General features: G+C 45.7%; 1 protein-coding gene across 1 annotated transcript in view; it reads right to left on the bottom strand.

The window, feature by feature from the left end:
• ZFR2 (zinc finger RNA binding protein 2) overlaps window positions 1–20,234 on the bottom strand; it is a 290,651-nt gene that overhangs the window by 179,012 nt on the left and 91,405 nt on the right. Inside the window, exons 6-7 of the mRNA XM_040339314.1 lie at window positions 18,657–18,828; window positions 4,184–4,317 (exon numbers count right to left, since the gene is read on the bottom strand). Coding sequence (XP_040195248.1) covers window positions 4,184–4,317; window positions 18,657–18,828 — 306 coding nt within the window. The remainder of the gene's footprint in view (window positions 1–4,183; window positions 4,318–18,656; window positions 18,829–20,234) is intronic.

The raw sequence follows: 20,234 nt of genomic DNA, 5'->3' as shown, positions 1-20,234 counted from the left end.
GTTTAGCACCTTGCAAACTTTTTCCCGCCGCACTGGGCGCACGAAAAAAACGCTTGGGAGTAGTAAAGGAGGGCCCTTGCTTACGGCGAGGCTCCTTGCCCTTCCCAGACTGTGGGAGCAACGTGCTCTTACCACCTGTGGCATCCTTAATGATGTCATCCAGGGACGCCCCAAAAAGCCATTCACCCTTAAAGGGTAAATCCACTTAGGCCTTCTTTGAGGACTGGTCCGCAGACCAGCATTTCAGCCACACAAGGCGGCGCAGTACCACCGCATAGGCGGAGGCCCTGGAAAGCAAGGGAAGCGTATCCAGGACCAACTCACAGACGAACTTCAGACCCTGAACCAATTGTTCGGCCAGGTTTTTACAGGTCTAGGAAGCATCCTGTGCCTCCAGCTCCTGCAGCAAAAGCTTTGCCCATTCGGTCAGCGTCACCAGAGTCCTGGCCAAAACCAGTCTCACAGCGGAGCCCACTACTGTGAACATGGAGCGGGTCACAGCCCCCACCCTCCTATCGGCAGGGGTCTTTAAAAGGCAGGAGCCCCTTCCACAGGCAATGTGGTGGCTTTGCTCAAACTGGACACGGGAGGGTCCACTGACGGAGGAGACCCATTTCTTCAAAAAAATACTCCTCAAAAGGGATAACGGGTCGCAAAGTATTTTGGAACGGCAAAAAAAATTTGCGGCGTATCCCATTACTTGTACAATAATTTGTCCAAATAAGGAACACAAGGAAACACCTTTGTGGTACGCGGCGGTTTGCGGAACCCAAAAAGGGACTGGCACATCTGGTGCCTCAGCCAGATCCTCAAGTTTCTGAGTATCACGCACCGCAGAAATAAGAGCCCCAAATTCTTTATCAGCAACTGACCCTGAAGCAGAGTCATCCTCACTGTCCGCATGGGTTAAGCCCGCATCCTCTGACATGACAGAACCAGAGCCAGATGCAATAGCAGGGCCTGATTCTGAGTCAGAGACACTAGCCGCTTCAAACCTGGCGAGAAACACCTCCAGAACAGCCGACATTGCCTCAGATGTGACAGGGGTAAGGGCATCAAGGGTTAACTCAGGCATGTTTGGGGCAGAAGTACCAGGTTCAGGCTCCATAATGCCCCACAGCTGTATCACCCTGTACTGCAAGGCAGAAGCACCCACCAGTCACCTCATGGCTGCTAAAAACAGAAGCAGAGGCCCCCAGGGAACTCACCACCCCACCCGGTGCAACGTGAGCTAAAAAAAACCTGAGGTGTGCTCTGAAGCTGGCTGCGCTGCGTCTGTCACATCAGGGAGACTCTCCTGAAAGAAGCGGATATAACCGTAAGGTCAAAGGCTGCTGTGTCCGTCCATTAACGGAAGAGAAAAATGGCACAAGTAGTCCTTTGACAGAAAGATATTGACAGTGGTTAAGAAAATTACACCAAGACTATTATAGGCTGAACTAAACATAGACCAGATCAATATCAGCAGAAGGAGTTCTGTTATTTTTGTATGGGTCTCTGTGTATGTTAATTTCCATGGCAGATTGACAGAGTTGGATAAGGGCATTAAATGTGTACAATGTTGGATTTTTGAAAGTATGCAACTTTAACTAGTTATGAGACTGTCAAAAGTTTTTATAAAACTCATATCACTGATGGGTCTAGCAAAAGACCAGGCAATGCAAGTGTTATCTAAAATGTTTAAGAAATGTTTGAGAAGCAGAAAGATAATGCCAAGTATGGCAGTTGTAAAATAAGTGCGAGAAATCATTTGGGAGATGAAACTGCTTTTTTTGCAAATTTCTCCCCTCCTCGCGTTTGTGTTTCTGTGTAACAAACGAGTGAGGTGCCCCTTCCCTTCACATTCCTGTGTAACATTATGTGTTTGTAGAAGAGAGAAATCTGGTTAATGACGATTTAAAGAAGTAGATAAGAAACATGAAAGTGAATTGCACTAGGGAAAAAAAAAAAAAAAAGGAGAGTGAACAGAATGTTGTAGAATTATTAAGTGGCCCCTCGCAGGACAAATCAGGTGGTTTGATGGATGCGAGACAAAAAAAGTCGGAGGATGTTTTTGATTACTTTAAACGTGTCCAGCCCGTGGCAGAGAAAGTAGGAGTGGATGTGACTGATCGTACCAACATTAATGCCATACAGCTGCTTTTTCGCTCTCAACCCTCAAAAACACTTAAAGAAGTTGTAAAGACAGAAGGTTTTTCTTATCTTAATGCATTCTATGCATTAAAATATAAAACCTTTTGTGTGTAGCAGCACACCCCTAATTACCTACCTGAGCCCCTTCTCTCTCCAGCGATGTCCACGATCCCCTCAGCCATCCAGGACACTTCTGATGACAGAGCAGTGGAGCCATTGGCTCCCGCGACTGTCAGTCAATCAGGGGAGAGAGGGGGTGGGGCAAGGTTAGGGCTCCGTGTCTGAGTGGATACACACTGCTGCTGGCTGAAGGGCACTAAAGGAGGGAGGGGCTAGGAGCAGCGAAGAGCAGTTATACTTATATCTTGCGTATAACATTTTTTTTTTTTTTTTAAACAAGCCTTTACAAATCACTTTAAAATCGTGCCAATCACCTCTTTAACCTTTTCACTTTCAGCTTCAAGGCACACAAAATAAAATTGAAGCCAAGCCTCCACTCTCTCCAACCCAACTATACTTTCCAGTAGCAACCACTCTCCCTTCCATAGCTGGAGGTGCACTTGTCAGTTTCATATAATGACCTTTATGCAGCCAACTTATACCCTGTTGCTACAGAAGCTTGGTTCACTCTTTACGTTAGTAGAATAAATTCCCAATCTCATGGCTCGGAAGGGTGGCCACCATCATCAAGATGGCCCATCTTCCCTAGTTATATTACTTCTATTACTCCCAGTGTGGATTTCCACACCTACTTTTCATTACCTACAATGACAAATTCAATTTGTATGGTGCGCAGCCAGACCCCAACTGAGTATATCTACCCTAATCCGCAGTAGACTTTTGGGTGGCCTTAGTCTTCCTCACCTTCAAAAATATTACCTAGCTGGCCCACCTCCCAAAACATTACGCCATCTCAGAAACCCCAGCCTAGGTTTTCTTGGAGGTTCAGTGCTGTGCACCATTACATGTTAATTTGCTCTGGCTTCACCTCAGACGTTCTTGTCTCCAATCCTCCCACCAGACTTCCTCTTGAAAGAAAGCTAATTCTCAGCTAACCTCATCTCCCCGCATAAACCCTTGATGGATTTTACTTTTTAACCCTGCCTTTCCCCTAGGCCTTTACACTCCTCAGGCATACCAAGAATGGATCTCTAAAAATGCAACACAAATGGGGCACATTATGACTACGAGTGGCATGAAATTATTTGCCCCAACTACAGCAGGAATAAGAACTAGCAAATGAGGAAATATTTTGTCATCTTCAGATCAGACATTTCCTGCAAACAAACATTTTTTTCCCTGTAGGTCCCTAGGATGCTTGCTTGCCTGCTTTACATCTAAACCAGCCCTGGACCCCCATGCCCTTGGCATGATTTTGTTTCTCTATACGCCTGACCTAGGAATGGAATTAAATTTTGAAGTCTACCAAAATTCTGCTCCATCAATGTTTTAGCCATATATAAAAAAAGAAAGTATTGACAATATGGTACCGTGTTCCCTATAGAGTGGCCCGTTATAACCCATTGTGCTCATCTTCCTGCTTCCATAACTGAGCAGCAAGACACATTCTTTCATGTGTGGTGGACAGGACCTATGGCCAGCCAATTCTGGATGGGTATCTATCAAATGTTTCCTGAACGCCGAATCCCCTGTGCCTTTAGCTTCTCAATACGCACTCCTTAATATTTTTTTTTTTTTTCTTTTTTTATATTTGGTTTTCCACATACAAAATGTAACAAATTTTCACATATCAAACATTTGTATACAAAAGCAGGAATACCTCATCCTCCAAACCCCCACCCCATCCTCCCTCCCTTCTATCTTGCCTTTTCTCTCCTCCCTTCCCCATGGGTCTCCATTTACTCCATGGTTTCGTAAGCTCTACCCATTTTCCCCCCAAATAGTGGAGAACCTCTCAATTGTTGCAATGTTACTTTATTAATGTTGTCTGATGTTCTGTTCAATTTCACCCTCAGTTCATTGCTTGCATAATTGTATCACCCTTATTTTTGAAAAAAAAAAAAAAAACTATTTAAAGCCAAAACTATACCTCTTCCACATAGTTTTTTCCAACAGGTTGCACAACATTTCCATAAAATGTATCTTGGGCATCCATGTGCTCTTCTTCCATCTCTAACATTGATGGGCGTTGCTTGGAACTTGTAGATGAAACTGCAGATGATTCTGTAAAGAAAAAAAAATTAAAAAAAAAAAAAAAAAAAAAAAAAAAAGGTACTTGCAGATCATCCTGAAACTGGAAAATCACTACCATGTACTGCAAGCCAAACACAATCAACACTAATTAAGTGTACAAAGACACCTACTGCTGCCACAGTACATTATCACTCCATAAACAAATGCATATAAATATTTTTAAACAACCCACTAAGCTGTCCTCTCAGGGGATGGTCATGATCAAAATAAGCAGAGTGTCATGGCTATGGTCAGCAATGGAACCGTTCAAGACTTTGCTGTGCCGCACCGATTTTAAAGAAAAGTTCTTGCACTATTTTTCGCAATTTCAGGTGCGACTTGCATAGACATCAGGTGAAGTAGCATGATTTCAAAGTAGCATTCAATGTGAACCAGGGCTAATTGTACAGTGCAGGACACAGCCATCTTACTCACACACAATTGGACATCCCAAAGAATTGAATATAAGGGTAGACAACAACTAGGCAAACACAACTGTGTCAACAGACCCAAAAACAACAAGAGTAAAGACCCAGGTTCAGAGCGCCGCTGCAAGAACCTTTTGGCTAAAAGTTGCATCAGTAGAAGATCCACCTGGTAAAACTTTGAAAAACTATGAACATAAGAGAGTTGGGCAACAGAGGCTTGAGGCCTAAAAGGCTCAGGATACACCAACAGATCAGGGGGGAGTGTGCACAAAAAATGCTCAGGGGGAAGTTTTTGTTATAGAGCATAGGCCAGGGGTTGGCAACCCCCGGCCCACAAGCCAGAATTGGCCCACGAGCTAGGTTGTCAACTATTAGTATTTCTGACAGCGCCACAGTGGTTCCACCCAGTGCCACTGCCCATCGTTGTTCGCTATAGTGGTTGGTTGGTTTCTAGGACTGTCCGGGGTCCTAGCAACCAACCGTGCCTACCCCACCACACAAGAGAACGATGGAACATCCTCCTCTAGATCTACACCATCCCAGTGCTCTGCCTCCCAGCTTCTGCCTGTACTGCAGTAGGAGGGGTGGGAATGGTTTCTCTGGTGACCCCGATTGAATGTGGGGGGGGGAGACGACAACTCTGGTGACCCTGATGCAATGAGGTAGACTGATGTAATGGGGGGCTCTGGGGAGCCTCGTGTAATTGATGACATATTTGGGGGGGATTTTAAGGACTGATATAATTAGGGGGGCTCCGATGTAATGGGAGGTAGAAGTACTCTGGCGACCGTGATTAAATGTGGGGGGGTCTCTGGCGACCCTCGATATGAAAGGGAGAGCCTGGGGATCTTGATGCAAGTGTGGTGACTGTGGACCTTAGATAAAGTGGAGGAGAGTCCATTCTCACAATGTGAAGGCTTTTGTGAAGCAGTGAAATCTTTAAATCTTTCAGTAGTGAAATCTTCCACAGCTTTCTCCATTCTCTTCAGAATCAGCGTCCACTGGGACTGGTATATCAGGTTTAGACTCCAGATGAGAAACTGGATGAAGCCCAGGCTGATATACTTTATTAACTTGTGTTTTACAGGGATGTGTGGCTCATATGAACATTTTATTCCCTGTAAATTGCTGCCTGGAGTCGAGAAAAGCTCTTTCCTAGCCTGCATTCAAAGTGGTTTGCTTTATTGATTGCGATTCCTACAGCCTGGCATCCACAATTTCAGGTCACATGAAGAGGTGAGGCCTATTTGGGGTCTGAAAGGAAATGGCTAAGTTAAGGCCATACTCTGTTAAAGGAATTGTGACAGATGCAGAAAATTCTGCGTTTGTCCAATAGGTCGCTTTTTGAATGCCTGAAAGAGAGCTAGAAATCATATGTTGTGACTGATGGTCAAGAACAGCTCCTGCTCCACTACAAGGGACACATCGTGAGACTGAGTGTTGTGTGAGCCTTCAGAACAGAAAATGTTTTTGCGGCTGTTTAGAGTTGGCTCGCTTTCTCCTGTTATTGCCATAGCTACAAGCGAGGGCATTTCCCTGCGGGAGTTTGGAAGATAAGGCAAGCATGTCTGGTGGGAGTACATGCTAATGCAGGTGTAGACTAGAGCTGCGCGATTAATCGCAGAGAATCGTTATCGCGATTTTCCGCCCCCAACAATCTTAATTCTGGAGTGAACAATTCTCCTAGGGTTCAAATAATCTTAAATTAGCGCGCACATTAAGCGGGATGCTGCCATCGGTATTGTGGAGGCTGCCTGTGTCGGAGCGCAGGGAAAGCCGATGGCCGCGACGGAGCCAGCGTGAAAACGCAAATAGCTCAGATATTGGAACGGACGTCATTCATACCCTTGATAAGCGATATTGCGTGCCCTCTTGTAATTATTTTTCACACGTTGGAATCCCTGCTCTGTACAACAAATGTCATGAAACTGTTGAAAAGGAAATGAGAGGTGTACTTAATGTTGCAGCAACTTCAGATATATGGTCAAGCATGGCAAGGGAACCAAACATGAGCGCAACAATCCATTTCATTATTGACGATTTTGAGATGAAAAGTCAGGGCCTACAAAACTGTTTTTCCCCTGAGGACCATACTGGTGAAGCTTTGGTGCAGCGATTAAATGATGCTCTCAAATTGGAGGATGAAAATCTTGTGTGCATCATTATAGACAATGGAACCAACATAGTAAAGGCAGTATTATGCATAAATCACTGGATATGACTGCAGTGTTTTGGCCATAGGCTTCTTCTCGCAATAGAGAATGCAATGAAGGACCCACAAATTGAGCGTGCTATGGGTTTGCGCAAAAAGCTTGTCGGGCGTTTCAGCTACAGTTGGAGGAGGAAGAGGGAGCTTTCTGCGGCACAAAAACTCCTCTGTTTACCAGACCACAAGCTCAAGACAGTGTCCAACAAGGTGGGGATCTAGGCAGTCTATGGTGAGGAGGATACTTAAGCAGCAAGCTGCGATCACCCATGTCCTCTCTTCTGACTGCTAGGCACCTCTTGCCAACATGGCAAGACCTAGAGATCATGGAGGCTGTGGACAAGACTCTCACCCCACTGGCAGACTTCACAGATTGATCCCAGGTTTAAGATGACTTGCATTAATGAGGATAACCCAAACTGCTGTCCAGAACAGACTAAAATATGAGATGTCAAAACTAGCAGTTAAGGAAAGTCTCCCTACAACTACTTGTAGCAGTCCTGCAAAGACTTAAAAGACCTTGGGTAGCTTTTTCAAAGCAGCACAAAAATGAAGGGCCAACAGATCCAGCATCACACAGCAACAATCTGTCGCCTTGGAGCTACAGTCTTACCTGTTCTTAGGCAACACTGACAGCGAGGATGATCCATTAGTCTGGTGAAAGGCTCACAAGGAGCAATATCCAAGATTGTCTGCACTGGCCAGAAAATGCTTTTGCATTTCTGCAAGCAGTTCCCCTTCCGATTTCAGAATGAGCACTGTATTTAAAAAAAATGGTGACTCGGTTTGCTAGTGTTGTCTCGCAACACGAGCACGATTCAGACCAAAGCGGTGTGCAGTACCGTTTTTGGCTTGAGGCACAGGGCGCCGGAGCCGAGCTGAACGTCGCTGATAGCAGCCGATCTGCGCCGTTCGGAAATGCCCGACAGCATGGCCGACCTCGGGTAGGAAATCTTGTAGGGGTCAGCTGGAGAGTCCTCTGACCTTTTCTGCCATTTGCGAGGCTTAGCGGAGCCCCCTCGCCTCTGGCCGCATGCGGTATTGCTTCTAATTGAAGTCAATGCGGAACAAATTATTTTCATTTCCATTGACTTCAATGGGGAAACTTACTTTGATATACGAGTACTTTGGATTACGAGCATACTCCTGCAACGGACTATGCCCATAATCCGAGGTTCCACTGTACCTTGTTTTTCATTACATTTCTTTCAATTTGACTGAAGCAAAGTGTATTATGGCTTATTTTATTGCCATCCTGTTTGTTCAGGGGTTGCAAATCTTTAAAATAAAAAAGGTTTTGAGAATCGAGAGAGAATCGTTATCTTTATTCTAAGCAAAAAAAAATAAAAAATAAAAATGATTCTCATTTTTACAGAAGTAGTGTAGACCATCCTGTAATTAATCTTTGTGGTGAAAGGGTGGGAGCAAGTGCAAGAGTATCTTCTAAAGGCTCTAGGCAAAAATGGCATTAACCACCTCAATACTCTGGGCACTTTCACCTCCTTCCTGCCCAAGTCATTTTTCAGCGCAGTCACAATTTGAATGACAATTGCGGTCATGCAACACGTTACCCAAATGATATTTTAATAATTTTTTCCCCACAAATAGAGCTTTCTTTTGGTGGTATTTGATCACCTCTGCGGTTTTTAATTTTTTCGCTATAAACAAAAGAAGAGCGACAAATATGGAAAAAAAGCAATATTTATTTTGCTATAATAAATATTCCCAAAAATATATATAAAAAATAAAAAAATAAATAAAAACCACTAAAAAAATTCCTCCGTTTTGGCCGATATGTATTCTTCTACATATTTTTGTTAAAAAAAAAAATGCAATAAGCGTATTGATTTGCGCAAAAGTTATAGCGGCTACAAAATAGGAGATAGATTTATAGAATTTTAAATTTTGTTATTAGTAATGGTTATAAGTATTTATCGTGACTGCGATATTGCGGCGGACATACCGGACACTTGACACTATTTTGGGACCATTCACATTTATACAGCGAACAGTGCTACAAATATGCACCGATTACTGTGTAAATGTGACTGGCAGGGAAGGAGTTAACCACTAGGGGGCGCTCAAGGGGTTAAATGTGTACCCTAGTGAGTGATTCTAACTGTAGGGGGAGGTGACCGATCTGTGTCCCTATATACAAGGGACACAGCATTGGTCTCCTCTCCCTGACAGGACGTGGATCTCTGTTTACACACAGCGGTTCGCGGATTGAGCCCATAGCAAAGCCCGCGGCTTCGGCCTAGCTCTGGCCATCTTGGTACACCCGGCGGTGGCGCGCTGACGTCATCACCCGCCTAAACTGCTAGTGGATCTGCCTGCCTGTTTAGTGGTAAGCAAGTAGACAATTGTAGGGGGGATGTGGACATTACAGGGGGGGGGGGGAGATGTGGACATTACAGGGGGGGGGGGAGATGTGGACATTACAGCTGGGGGCGGGGGAGATGTGGACATTACAGTGGGGGGGGGGGGGGAGATGTGGACATTACAGGGGGGGGGGGGAGATGTGGACATTACAGGGGGGGGGGGGGAGATGTGGACATTACAGGGGGGGGGGAGATGTGGACATTACAGGGGGGGGGGGGAGATGTGGACATTACAGGGGGGGGGGAAAGATGTGGACATTACAGGGGGGGGGAGATGTGGACATTACAGGGGGGGGGGAGATGTGGACATTACAGTGGGGGGGGGGAGATGTGGACATTACAGGGGGGGGGGGGGAGATGTGGACATTACAGGGGGGGGGGGAGAGATGTGGACATTACAGGGGGGGGGGGGGGAGATGTGGACATTACAGGGGGGGGAGATGTGGACATTACAGGGGGGGGGAGATGTGGACATTACAGGGGGGGGAGATGTGGACATTACAGGGGGGGGAGATGTGGACATTACAGGGGGGGGAGATGTGGACATTACAGGGGGGGGGGAAAGATGTGGACATTACAGGGGGGGGAGATGTGGACATTACAGGGGGGGGAGATGTGGACATTACAGGGGGGGGAGATGTGGACATTACAGGGGGGGGGGGAGATGTGGACATTAAAGTGGGGGGGGGGGAGATGTGGACATAACAGTGGGGGATATTACAACCAAACTACACTAAATTGTTGTGAAGGCGGCTTCAGGGCATCCAAGAAAGTCCAGCAAGTGCCAGGCCCATCTTCTAGTTGATTCAGATTGGGGCACCACCAGTGCAGAGCTTGCTCAGGAATGGCAGCAGGCAGGTGTAAGTGCATCTGCACGCACAGGGAGAAGACTTTTGGAGGATGGCCTGGTGTCAAGAAGGGTAGCAAAGAAGCCACTTCTCTCCAGGAAAATCATCAGGGACACATTGGGGATTGGACTGCTGAGGACTAAAAGGGTAAAGTAATTTTCTCTGATGAATCCCCTTTCCGATTGTTTGGAGCATCTGGAAAAAAACCTTGTCCGGACAAGAAAAAAAAAAGGGGGAGCGCTACCATCAGTCCAGTCAAGTATCCCGAGACCATTAATGTGCGGGGTTGCTTTTCAGCCAAGGGAGTGGGCTCGCCCACAAGAAAAACATCCTCAGAGAGCAACTTCTCAACCATCCAAAAACAGTTTGATGACGCACACTGCCTTTCCCAGCATGATGGAGCATCTTGCCATAAGGCAACAGTGATAACCAAGTGGCTTGGGGAACAAAACATCAAAACTTTGGGTTCATGGCCAGGAAACTCCCCTGACCTTAATCCCATTGAGAACTTCTGGTCAAAAAAAAAAAAAAAAAATCAAATTGACAAACTCCAAGCAGTGATTATGCAAGAATGGGCTGCCATCAGTCAGGACGTGGACCAGTTGATTGCCAGCATGCCAGAGCGAATTGCAGAGTTCTTAAAAAAAGAAGGGTCGACACTGCAAATATTTACTCTTTGCATAAACTTAATGTAATTGTCAATAAAAGCCTTGGACACTTATGAAATTATTCTAATTATACTTCAGTATACCATAGTAACATCTGAACACTGAAGTAGCAGACTTAATAAAATATAATATTTGAGTAATTCGCAATACTTTTGGCCACAGCTGTACAACTAGAAATGTAGTCAGTAAGGATGAGTCGAACACCCCCCTGAATTTGCTCGAACACGCGAACACCTTTAACGTCTATGGGACAAACAATTTTTTTTTAAAGCCTTAAAGGGAAGTTATTGCCATACAAAGTGTTTGGGGACCCACGTCCTACCTCAGGGGACATGTATCAATGCAAAAAAGTTTTAAAAAAACTACAGTTTTTCCGGGAGCATAATGCGTAAAGTGAAACAAAAGGTGAAATCGTTCTTTTTTTAAATTAAACAATGCCAGGTTGCATGCTTGGATAAGGGCCTTGGTGTGGATTTTTGGGGGGACCCCCACGCATTTTTTTAAATTTTGGTTTGGGATATCCCTTAACCACTAGCTGACGGCCGTACGACTTTGTACGGCCGCAGCGCGGCTCCCAATCTCTAACAAGCCGTCTTTTTACGGCCGCCCCTTTGCTCGTTCCCCGAGCGCGCAGCGGGGAACTGCTGTGCTGGCCGTGTCCCTTGGACACAGCCAGTCACAGATCGCCGTGAACGGCCAATCGGAGCGGCCGTTTCCTAGGCGATCTGTGCGGCCAATGAGAGATGATCTCATGTTTACATATGAGATCATCTCTCATTCCTGGCTCTCGCAGACAGCGGTGCTGTCAGGGGAGAGAGGAGACGGATCTGTGTCTCTTGTACATAGAGACACAGATCGGTCACCACCCCCCCCAGTCACCCCCCTTCCCCCACAGTTAGAACACTAATATTAGGGTACACATTTAACCCCTTCCTCACCCCCTAGTGTTAACCCCTTCCCTGCCAGTCACATTTATACAGTAATTAGTGCATATTTATAGTTAATTTTGTTTGGGAGCCACGTCACACGACCGCGCAATTGTCAGTTAAAGCGACGCAGTGCCGAATCGCAAAAAGTCCTCTGGTCAGGAAGGGGGTTTAAGTGCCCAGTAAGGAAGTGGTTAATATTCATACCAGACCCAAAGTGCCTGGTAATGGACTGGGGGGGCATTTTTTTTTAATGACTTATCTGCATTGTCGAGACCCGACAATTCATTACAGCTGCGATCGGTTTTAAATTAACCCCCCCCCCCCCTTTAGAAAAGTCATTTTGCTGCCGGACTGTTCTAAACACAGGAAAAATGCGCCACTTTACAGGCATACTATAGACACCCTCTAGGTACGAAATTTAAAGGAATATTTCACTTTTATCGTTAACTTTAAGCATTGATACATGTACCCTGGGGCAGCCCCCAGGGCCCCAAACATTTTTTAAGACAATACCTTGCATAGAAGCCTGTAAAATTAGCACTTTTGATTTTTAATGTTTATCTCCCATAGACTTTAACAGTGTTCCGCGGCTTTCGAATTTGCCGCGAACACCGCATAATGTTCGCTATTCGGCGAACAGGTGAACACTCGATGTTCGAGTCGAAATTACTTTTGACTCGAACACTGGGCTCATCCCTAATAGTCAGCTGTATCAGGGCTATTTCACACAAAGTGAATTGCAAATGCACTTAGCAGACAAGTGGCAAGGAGCCTTGTTTCCTATGAGGCCAGTTCACAACATTCTGTTGCAGTGATGTGTGCTAAAAAACGATGCATGCAAGTTCTAAAAAAAAAGAAACAAAAAAAAAATAAAAAAAAAGTTAAACAAGTGCTGGAATCGGCATAAAAAAAATTGGATTTTTGTACTCACTAAAAAATCCTTTTCTCTGTCGTCCATGGACGGACACAGCTCCTTAAATCTTGACAAGTGGGACATCCCCAAGCAGTGTCAAAAACGAGGGGTGGGAACAGTATCAGTAAAACCAAATTTAACTTCACCCCAAAAACAAGCAGAGCTCAACGGAGGAGTTGCAACCTTAACCAGCTGCCTGCAAAACCTTGCGGCCGAAAGCAGCATCAGAAGATGCACTCACATTAACCTTGTAAAAATTTGGAAAAAGTGTGGACGGGCAACCAAGTCGCCGCCTTGCACACCTGTGAGACAGATGCTTGATGTTGGAAAACCCAGGAAGCACCAATTGCCCTGGTCGAAAGTGCCGTGACCGGAAAGGGGCCGCCCCCTAAGAGCATAGGCCTGCATGACGGGCTGCCTGATCCACCAAGAAATGGTGGCCGACGAGACCGCCAGGCCCCTTTTGTGGACCCGACACCTACACAAAAAGTGCGTCGGATCTCCAAAACGGAGCCGTAGCAGGCAGGTACACCTGCAAAGCATGTACCATGCCTAAAGAATGAAGCGCAACCTCCTTAGGATGCGCTGGCCAGGGACATAAGGATGGAAGAACAAAGTCCTCATTCAGGTGAAAGGCCGAAACCACCTTCGGAAGAAAGGAGGGTTGCGGGCGCAACACCGCCCCCACTCCATATGGAGGATCAAGTACGGCGAGATGCAAGGCCGCCAACACAGAAACCCTTCGGACAGAAGTAATGGCCACCAAAAAAGTCCATCTTCAGAGATAGTGTCGAGAGGAATCTCGCCGATGTTTACAAAAGGAAGGTTCCTGAAGAACCGAGAGCACCAGTCAAAACTCATGGGGGAAGAGGTGGGTCAAAAGGCGGGAAGTCATGACGAAACCCCTTGAACAGAAGGTACCCACCAGAGAATGGGCTGCAAAAGGCCACTGAAAAGACACAGCCAAGGCTGAAATCTGCTCCTAACCAGTGCTTAAGGCAATTTCCAGATCCACTCCAGGCTGTAAAAACAGCAGGACCCTGGACACAGTACGTCCATGGACAGCACCCCATATTTTCACACAAAGAGATGAAGGCCTTCTAGGTGCGATGGTAGATCCTCCTGGAAGAGACTACCTTGCCCTCAGCATGGTTGAGATAACCGAGTCGGACAGACCCCGGTCTCTAAAAACCTGGCTTCCAATAGTCACGTCGTGAAAGCCAGCGACCGTACAACAGAATAAAGTATGGGACCTTGAGACAGAAGGTCCTCCCGCATTGGCAACTGCCAGGGTACATCCGCCGCCAGAGATTAGCGTACCAAGGACGCCGGGTCCAATCTGGAGCGATTTGAATCATCGGGATCCCTTCAGCCTCCACTCTGGAGCAGCCGGGGAAGCAACTACAATGGAGGAAAGGCATAAAGTAGCCGATGGAAGAAAATTACCGCGCTAAAAGACAATAAATTGCTAGTAAAGCTGCAACAACGGAGTGTTATACAAACACAACATAGAACAAAGGGGAAAGGTTGTTGCGCTAAAATAAAAAATCTAAGCAATAAAATTGAGGAAAATTAATTATGAAACCAGTAACCCAAATCAATGAGGGACTAGAAAGAGGATAAATTCAGTCCTGCTGCGTCCACAAAAATAAAGTTCATATAAGAGTAAACAAATGTTAAGGAGCAAATAAAAACACCTTGAGCCAGTAAGAATTGGAGGCTTACCAAATGGCAAGCAATGTGTGCTTGCGGCTGCAAACCCCAGCCAGGGCCTTTAAGGTGATCCTCGCAGGGGGAGGTGGAAAAAGAAGAGGATTCTTGAAGTCTCCACCGAAAACCAGATTAGTGAGCCGTATCACAGGAAGAAAACATTCAATGGTGAAGTATGTTTGATCAGCACACACATAGGTAAAAAGTGACTTTGAGAACCACCATCACCAGCACCCTATAAGTAGGAGGCTTACCAGAACATGTATGAACATCAGCAAGTGGCTAAAACCCTAGCCTGGGCCTTTAAACTCCTGGGCTGTAATGATAGTCCTAAGTGTCCTCCGTGCCCCAGATGACGTCATTTTATGACGAAACGCGCGTCGGGAAGGTAGCGTGCTGACGCAGGACGTGTTGTGTAGAGTGGACGGGCGTTTGTTCCGAGCCGGCCGGCTTCTCTTTGTTTTTATTCCTATTGTGACACTGTAAGTGTAATCTTTTAACTATTAAACGTATGGTTTAAACGAACTTCACTATGTGGGCTCTATCACTCCCTTTATGTACCCATTGAACACGGAGGACACTTAGGACTATCATTACAGCCCAGGAGTTTAAAGGCCCAGGCTAGGGTTTTAGCCACTTGCTGATGTTCATACATGTTCTGGTAAGCCTCCTACTTATAGGGTGCTGGTGATGGTGGTTCTCAAAGTCACTTTTTACCTATGTGTGTGCTGATCAAACATACTTCACCATTGAATGTTTTCTTCCTGTGATACGGCTCACTAATCTGGGTTTTCGGTGGAGACTTCAAGAATCCTCTTCTTTTTCCACCTCCCCCTGCGAGGATCACCTTTAAAGGCCCTGGCTGGGGTTTGCAGCCGCAAGCACACATTGCTTGCCATTTGGTAAGCCTCCAATTCTTACTGGCTCAAGGTGTTTTTATTTGCTCCTTAACATTTGTTTACTCCTATATGAACTTTATTTTTGTGGACGCAGCAGGACTGAATTTATCCTCTTTCTAGTCCCTCATTGATTTGGGTTACTGGTTTCATAATTAATTTTCCTCAATTTTATTGCTTAGATTTTTTATTTTAGCGCAACAACCTTTCCCCTTTATAAAGTAGCCGATACTGACCCCACAGGGACACCAACGCGTCAGACGCGACTGTACAGGCATCACTAGACCTGGCCACGAACTTCGACACCTTGCGTTTGAGAGGAGCGGCCAGGAGATCCAAGCCCTGTGAGCCATACCTCCTGCAAGGGAGTTGAAACACCTCCGAGTGCCAAGACAAGTCGCCCTGGTCCAGCATCTGGCGACTCAGGTGGTTTGACTGCCAGTTAACCAGATGGTAGACCTGAGCCACATCTGTGGCGTTGTCTGGCTGAATCCTGATCGGGCAACCTTGCAACCTCCTCGACCACGAGGAAAAGCATAGCCCGATTGCCCGGAGTTCTAGGACATTCATCGGTACACAGGATTCCGCTAGAGTCCAGCGACCCGGGTCGCCCGGACCCCCAGACGCCCCTCTCAACCCGTGAGCCTGTTGTCCGTCGTAATCACTGTCCACTGGAAGGGAAGAATCGACTCCCCCAATCCACCAAAAGATCTCAGCCACCAATTCAGAGACTGACTAGGAGGCTTACTTGAATCTGGCGATTCAGAGACAAAGGAGATGTGTACCACTTGGAAAGTATCACCCTCTGCAAACACGAGTGTGGAACTGGGCATACGGTACCACCGCGAGGGAGGCAACCAACAGGCCCAGGACTCGCATGCAAAAAACTGAGATATGACCGATTGCGTGATGCCAACAGCCACACTGCAGACTGAAGAGTCTGCAATTTCTCCAGGGGAGGAAAGACCTTCGCCCCCGAGGAGTCCAGAAACAACCCTAGGTACTTCCAAACGCTGAGTCGGAACCAGGACAGACTTCTAAACGTTGAACACCCACCCAAAATCTTGGAGGGTCTGACTGGCTATAGACACACCCTCCTCTGCTTTCAGAGGAAAGACGTCCAAGTAGCCCACAATGGCAAGCCTCACTGTCCCATCAAAGCTAGGATCGGTGCGAGCACCTTCTGAAGACACTTGGTGCTGACGCTAGGCCAAAAGGAGGAGCCACAACCGACAGTGGTCCTCCCTACCGTGAAGCGCAGAAACCTCGATTGCTCGTTACAGAGCGAGGAACAGGAGCTGTGTGTGTAAACACACAGCTCCCGGTCCTGTCAGGGGAGAAATGCCTGACCGTCTGTTCATACAATGTATGAACAGCGATCAGTCATTTCCCCTAGTAAGGCCACCCCCCCCTACAGTTAGAACACCCAGGGAACATACTTAACCCCTTCTCCGCCCCCTAGTGTTAACCCCTTCCCTGCCAGTGGCATTTTTATAGCACTGATCACTATAAAAATGACAATGGTCCCAAAAATGTGTCCGAAGTGTCCGCCATAATGTCGCAGTACTGAAAAAAAAAAAAAAATACTGATCGCCACCATTACTAGTAAAAAAAAAAAAAAAGATCTTAATAAAAATGCCATAAAACTACCCCTTATTTTGTAAACACTATAAATTTTGCGCAAACCAATCGATAAACGTTTATTGCGATTTTTTTATAACCATCGGCCTAAATAGAGGAAAAAAGAAAGTTTTTTTATATATATTTTTGGGGGATATTATAGCAAAAAGTTAAAAATATTCATTTTTTTTTCAAAATTGTCGCTATATTTTTGTTTATAGCGCAAAAACTAAAAACCGCAGAGGTGATCAAATACCACCAAAAGAAAGCTCTATTTGTGGGAAAAAAAGGACGCCAATTTTGTTTGGGAGCCATGTCGCACGAACGTGCAATTGTCAGTTAAAGCGACGCAGTGCCGAATCGCAAAAAAGTGCTCTGGTCTTTGACCAGCAATATGGTCCGGGGGTTAAGTGGTTAAAGGATTTTTTTTTTCCCTAAATAGCTTCCTTTACCTTAGTGTAGTCCTCCACTTACCTCATCCTTCAATTTTGCTTTTAAATGTCCTCATTTCTTCTGAGAAATGCTCGCTTCCTGTTCTTCCGTTTGTAACTCACCACCGTAATGCGAGGCTTTCTTCCTGGTGTGGAGAAAGCCTCTTGAGGGGGGAGGGGGCGAGCAGGAGTGTCAGGACGCCCACTAACACACAGCTCCTTTCTCTATCTGCAAAGTAGAGAGTGTCCCGACTTGCCTGCTCACCCCCTCCCCCCTCAAGGTTTCTCCACACCAGGAAGAAAGCCTTGCATTACGGTGGTGAGTTACAGACAGAAGAATAGGAAGTGAGCATTTCTCAGAAGAAATAAGGACATTTAAAAGCAAAAATCGAAGGATGAGGTAAGTGAAGGAGGACTGCACTAAGGTAAAGGAAGCTATTTAGGGGGGGAAAAAAACAGTTTTCCTTTACAACCCCTTTAAACTACATCTACACTACTACTACAGATCACATCTCGTTAAGGCAAAACTATCCTATGCTTACACCAATATTTTTGGCCATGTCAGAGAATAAACAGAAACTGGACTTGCCAATATCGGCACTTGCGCACATGAATATCGCTTCGGCACATGTGGGTACGCAATACAGCGGAACGGCACGGGCGCATTGCAGCGCGCATGAGAGTTTCTTTGCCGGCCTATAAAAGGCTGTTCAGCCTTATCTTTAGTTGCTGGTTTGTCTCTCAGCTTCCTTTGTTCCTTGCTCCAGTATCCTGTCATCTTGTGATTACCCTTTGACCCGGATTGACCTTGACCTGCTCTGATCATATCAAGTACCTGACCCCTGGCTTGCTTTAAGGACTTCTCTACTCTGTCTGCCTCCTGTGTTGGACTCCTGGGGGCTTGCTTAAAGGAATTCTCCACTCAGATTGCTTCCCGTGTTTGACCCCCGGCTTCCCTTCAGCCCTGTTGGGTTAGAACCTTAGCCGGGCCTGGGGCCCAGACTGTCAAGCCTACCTCTGCACAGCAACGGCTCTCCAGTGATCTTGAAGCAAGATCTGTCCAGCCTGCTGGTGACTCATGCTTCTTTGTGCCCCTCACCCTCTACATCACCTCCAGATGTGGAGTGCGCTTAGTTGCAAGGGGGAAGTGCTCTCAGCATCTCGGCCTTGGTGAGTACCTCTGATAGGCCATGACTGTATCCCTGAATTAAAAACACGTATTTTTTTTATCATATAAGTTCAAATTATTCTCAAGTTTTAAATTAAGATTTAAGTAGCCATTATTGGATTTGACTCTTACCTGTAGGTAATGACTCTGAGTTGGCGGAATATTCAAGGGATTGTACATTTTCTAGGTTTTGCATTCCAGTGGAAGTGAATGTTGGAGATTTGCTGGGTGGTCCAGGTGTGTGTGTTATGACAGGTTCTGTATCAGGAATTGGTTTTCCTAATCTAGTGTGCAATTTTACAACCTGTAAAAAACATAAGAAAAGCAAGGGGTTTACTACGATTGGGATAACCGTAAAACACACAAAAATAGGAGAAAAAATATTTTCTCTATGTTCATTGGAGAACTCATCTCTGCTTTAGATGATCACCAATTGGGTAGATCTGTGTGTTAAGCCCAGGGTGCGACCACCACTGGTGGCCAAAACACCCTCTACAGCCAAGGACAAGTCAGTTACATGACATAGTGCAAATGAAAAGAACGAAAATATTTCCACAAACAGGCAGCAGCAAGATTAAGGAGTGCCCTCCAAAGAACACAGAGAAAATGTCTTTACAGCGAGTAAAAAAAAAAATTTTTTTGTGTTCATTGGGGGAATACAGCTATTCTTTAGATTACCAACAACTGGGATGTCCTAAAGCAGCGTCACAATGGGGTGAGCAAATAAAACAGAAAATCAAACTAAATCAGGCTACAGATGGTTCGAATCTCGACCAGTTTGGCAGGAATCAGTCCTCTGTAAGGATGTGCTGGAGCGGAGGAAAGTCCAGAGAAGGGCAACTAAAATAGGTGGACAGAAGTACCTCAATAAACGAGGAATAACTACAAGCACCAAATTTATTGTCCCTGGAGAAAAACGCTAGAGGATATGTGATAGCAGTATACAAAAACCCCAATGGGCATCCCAGCGTAGGAAGAAAACTTTTCAGTCTTGAATTGTAAGAGGACACAGGGCCACACAATGGGATCAGAGGAGAAGCGATTTAACCTTAAGATGCGTAGGGGGTGTGGAACTCTCTTCCACAATGGGTGTTAGCAGGGAGTATTGGTAGTTTTAAGAATCTTGGGCATGTATCTTAGTGAACACAACAGGGATATGGGAAAGGATTATCGACATGGACACACATACACCTACACAGGTTGAACTGGAGGGACCATTGTCTTTATTCAACCTTACCTACTATGAAAACAACAAAACTTGTTCCACTGAGACATGATCTCATTGCTGCATATTTTTGGAGGGATGTTTTAAATAAATAGAGAATGACCTCAAAAGGATGCTACAATGAAACCCATTACTCTGGGAAATAAACGACCACCTGCACAAGTGCAGTAGATGAATCTGAAGCTGTATTATAGGCAGGGCTGTGGAGTCGGTAGATAAATGTTCCGACTCCTCAGTTTTATGTACTTCCGACTCCGACGCTCCGACTCCTCTGTATTAATATGCAAATGTATTTTATACATTCCTTGAGGGAAAGAAACGCAACCTACCACAGGACTACTGGCTGGGAAGCCAACAGTCTGTCTTTTGCTTAAACTGTGCAATACAGTAAACACAATGAAAACAATCAAGTGGCTGGATAGTAGCAGCAGGCATAAACATCAGGAACGGGATCTTTACCAGTTCAAAAATACAAACCACAGTAT

The sequence above is a fragment of the Rana temporaria genome, chromosome 1 (genome assembly GCF_905171775.1).
Source record: "Rana temporaria chromosome 1, aRanTem1.1, whole genome shotgun sequence".
NCBI classification, from domain to species: Eukaryota; Metazoa; Chordata; class Amphibia; order Anura; family Ranidae; genus Rana; species Rana temporaria.
Note: the sequence above shows the minus strand (reverse complement) of the source record. Positions and strands in the feature narration are given on the sequence as shown.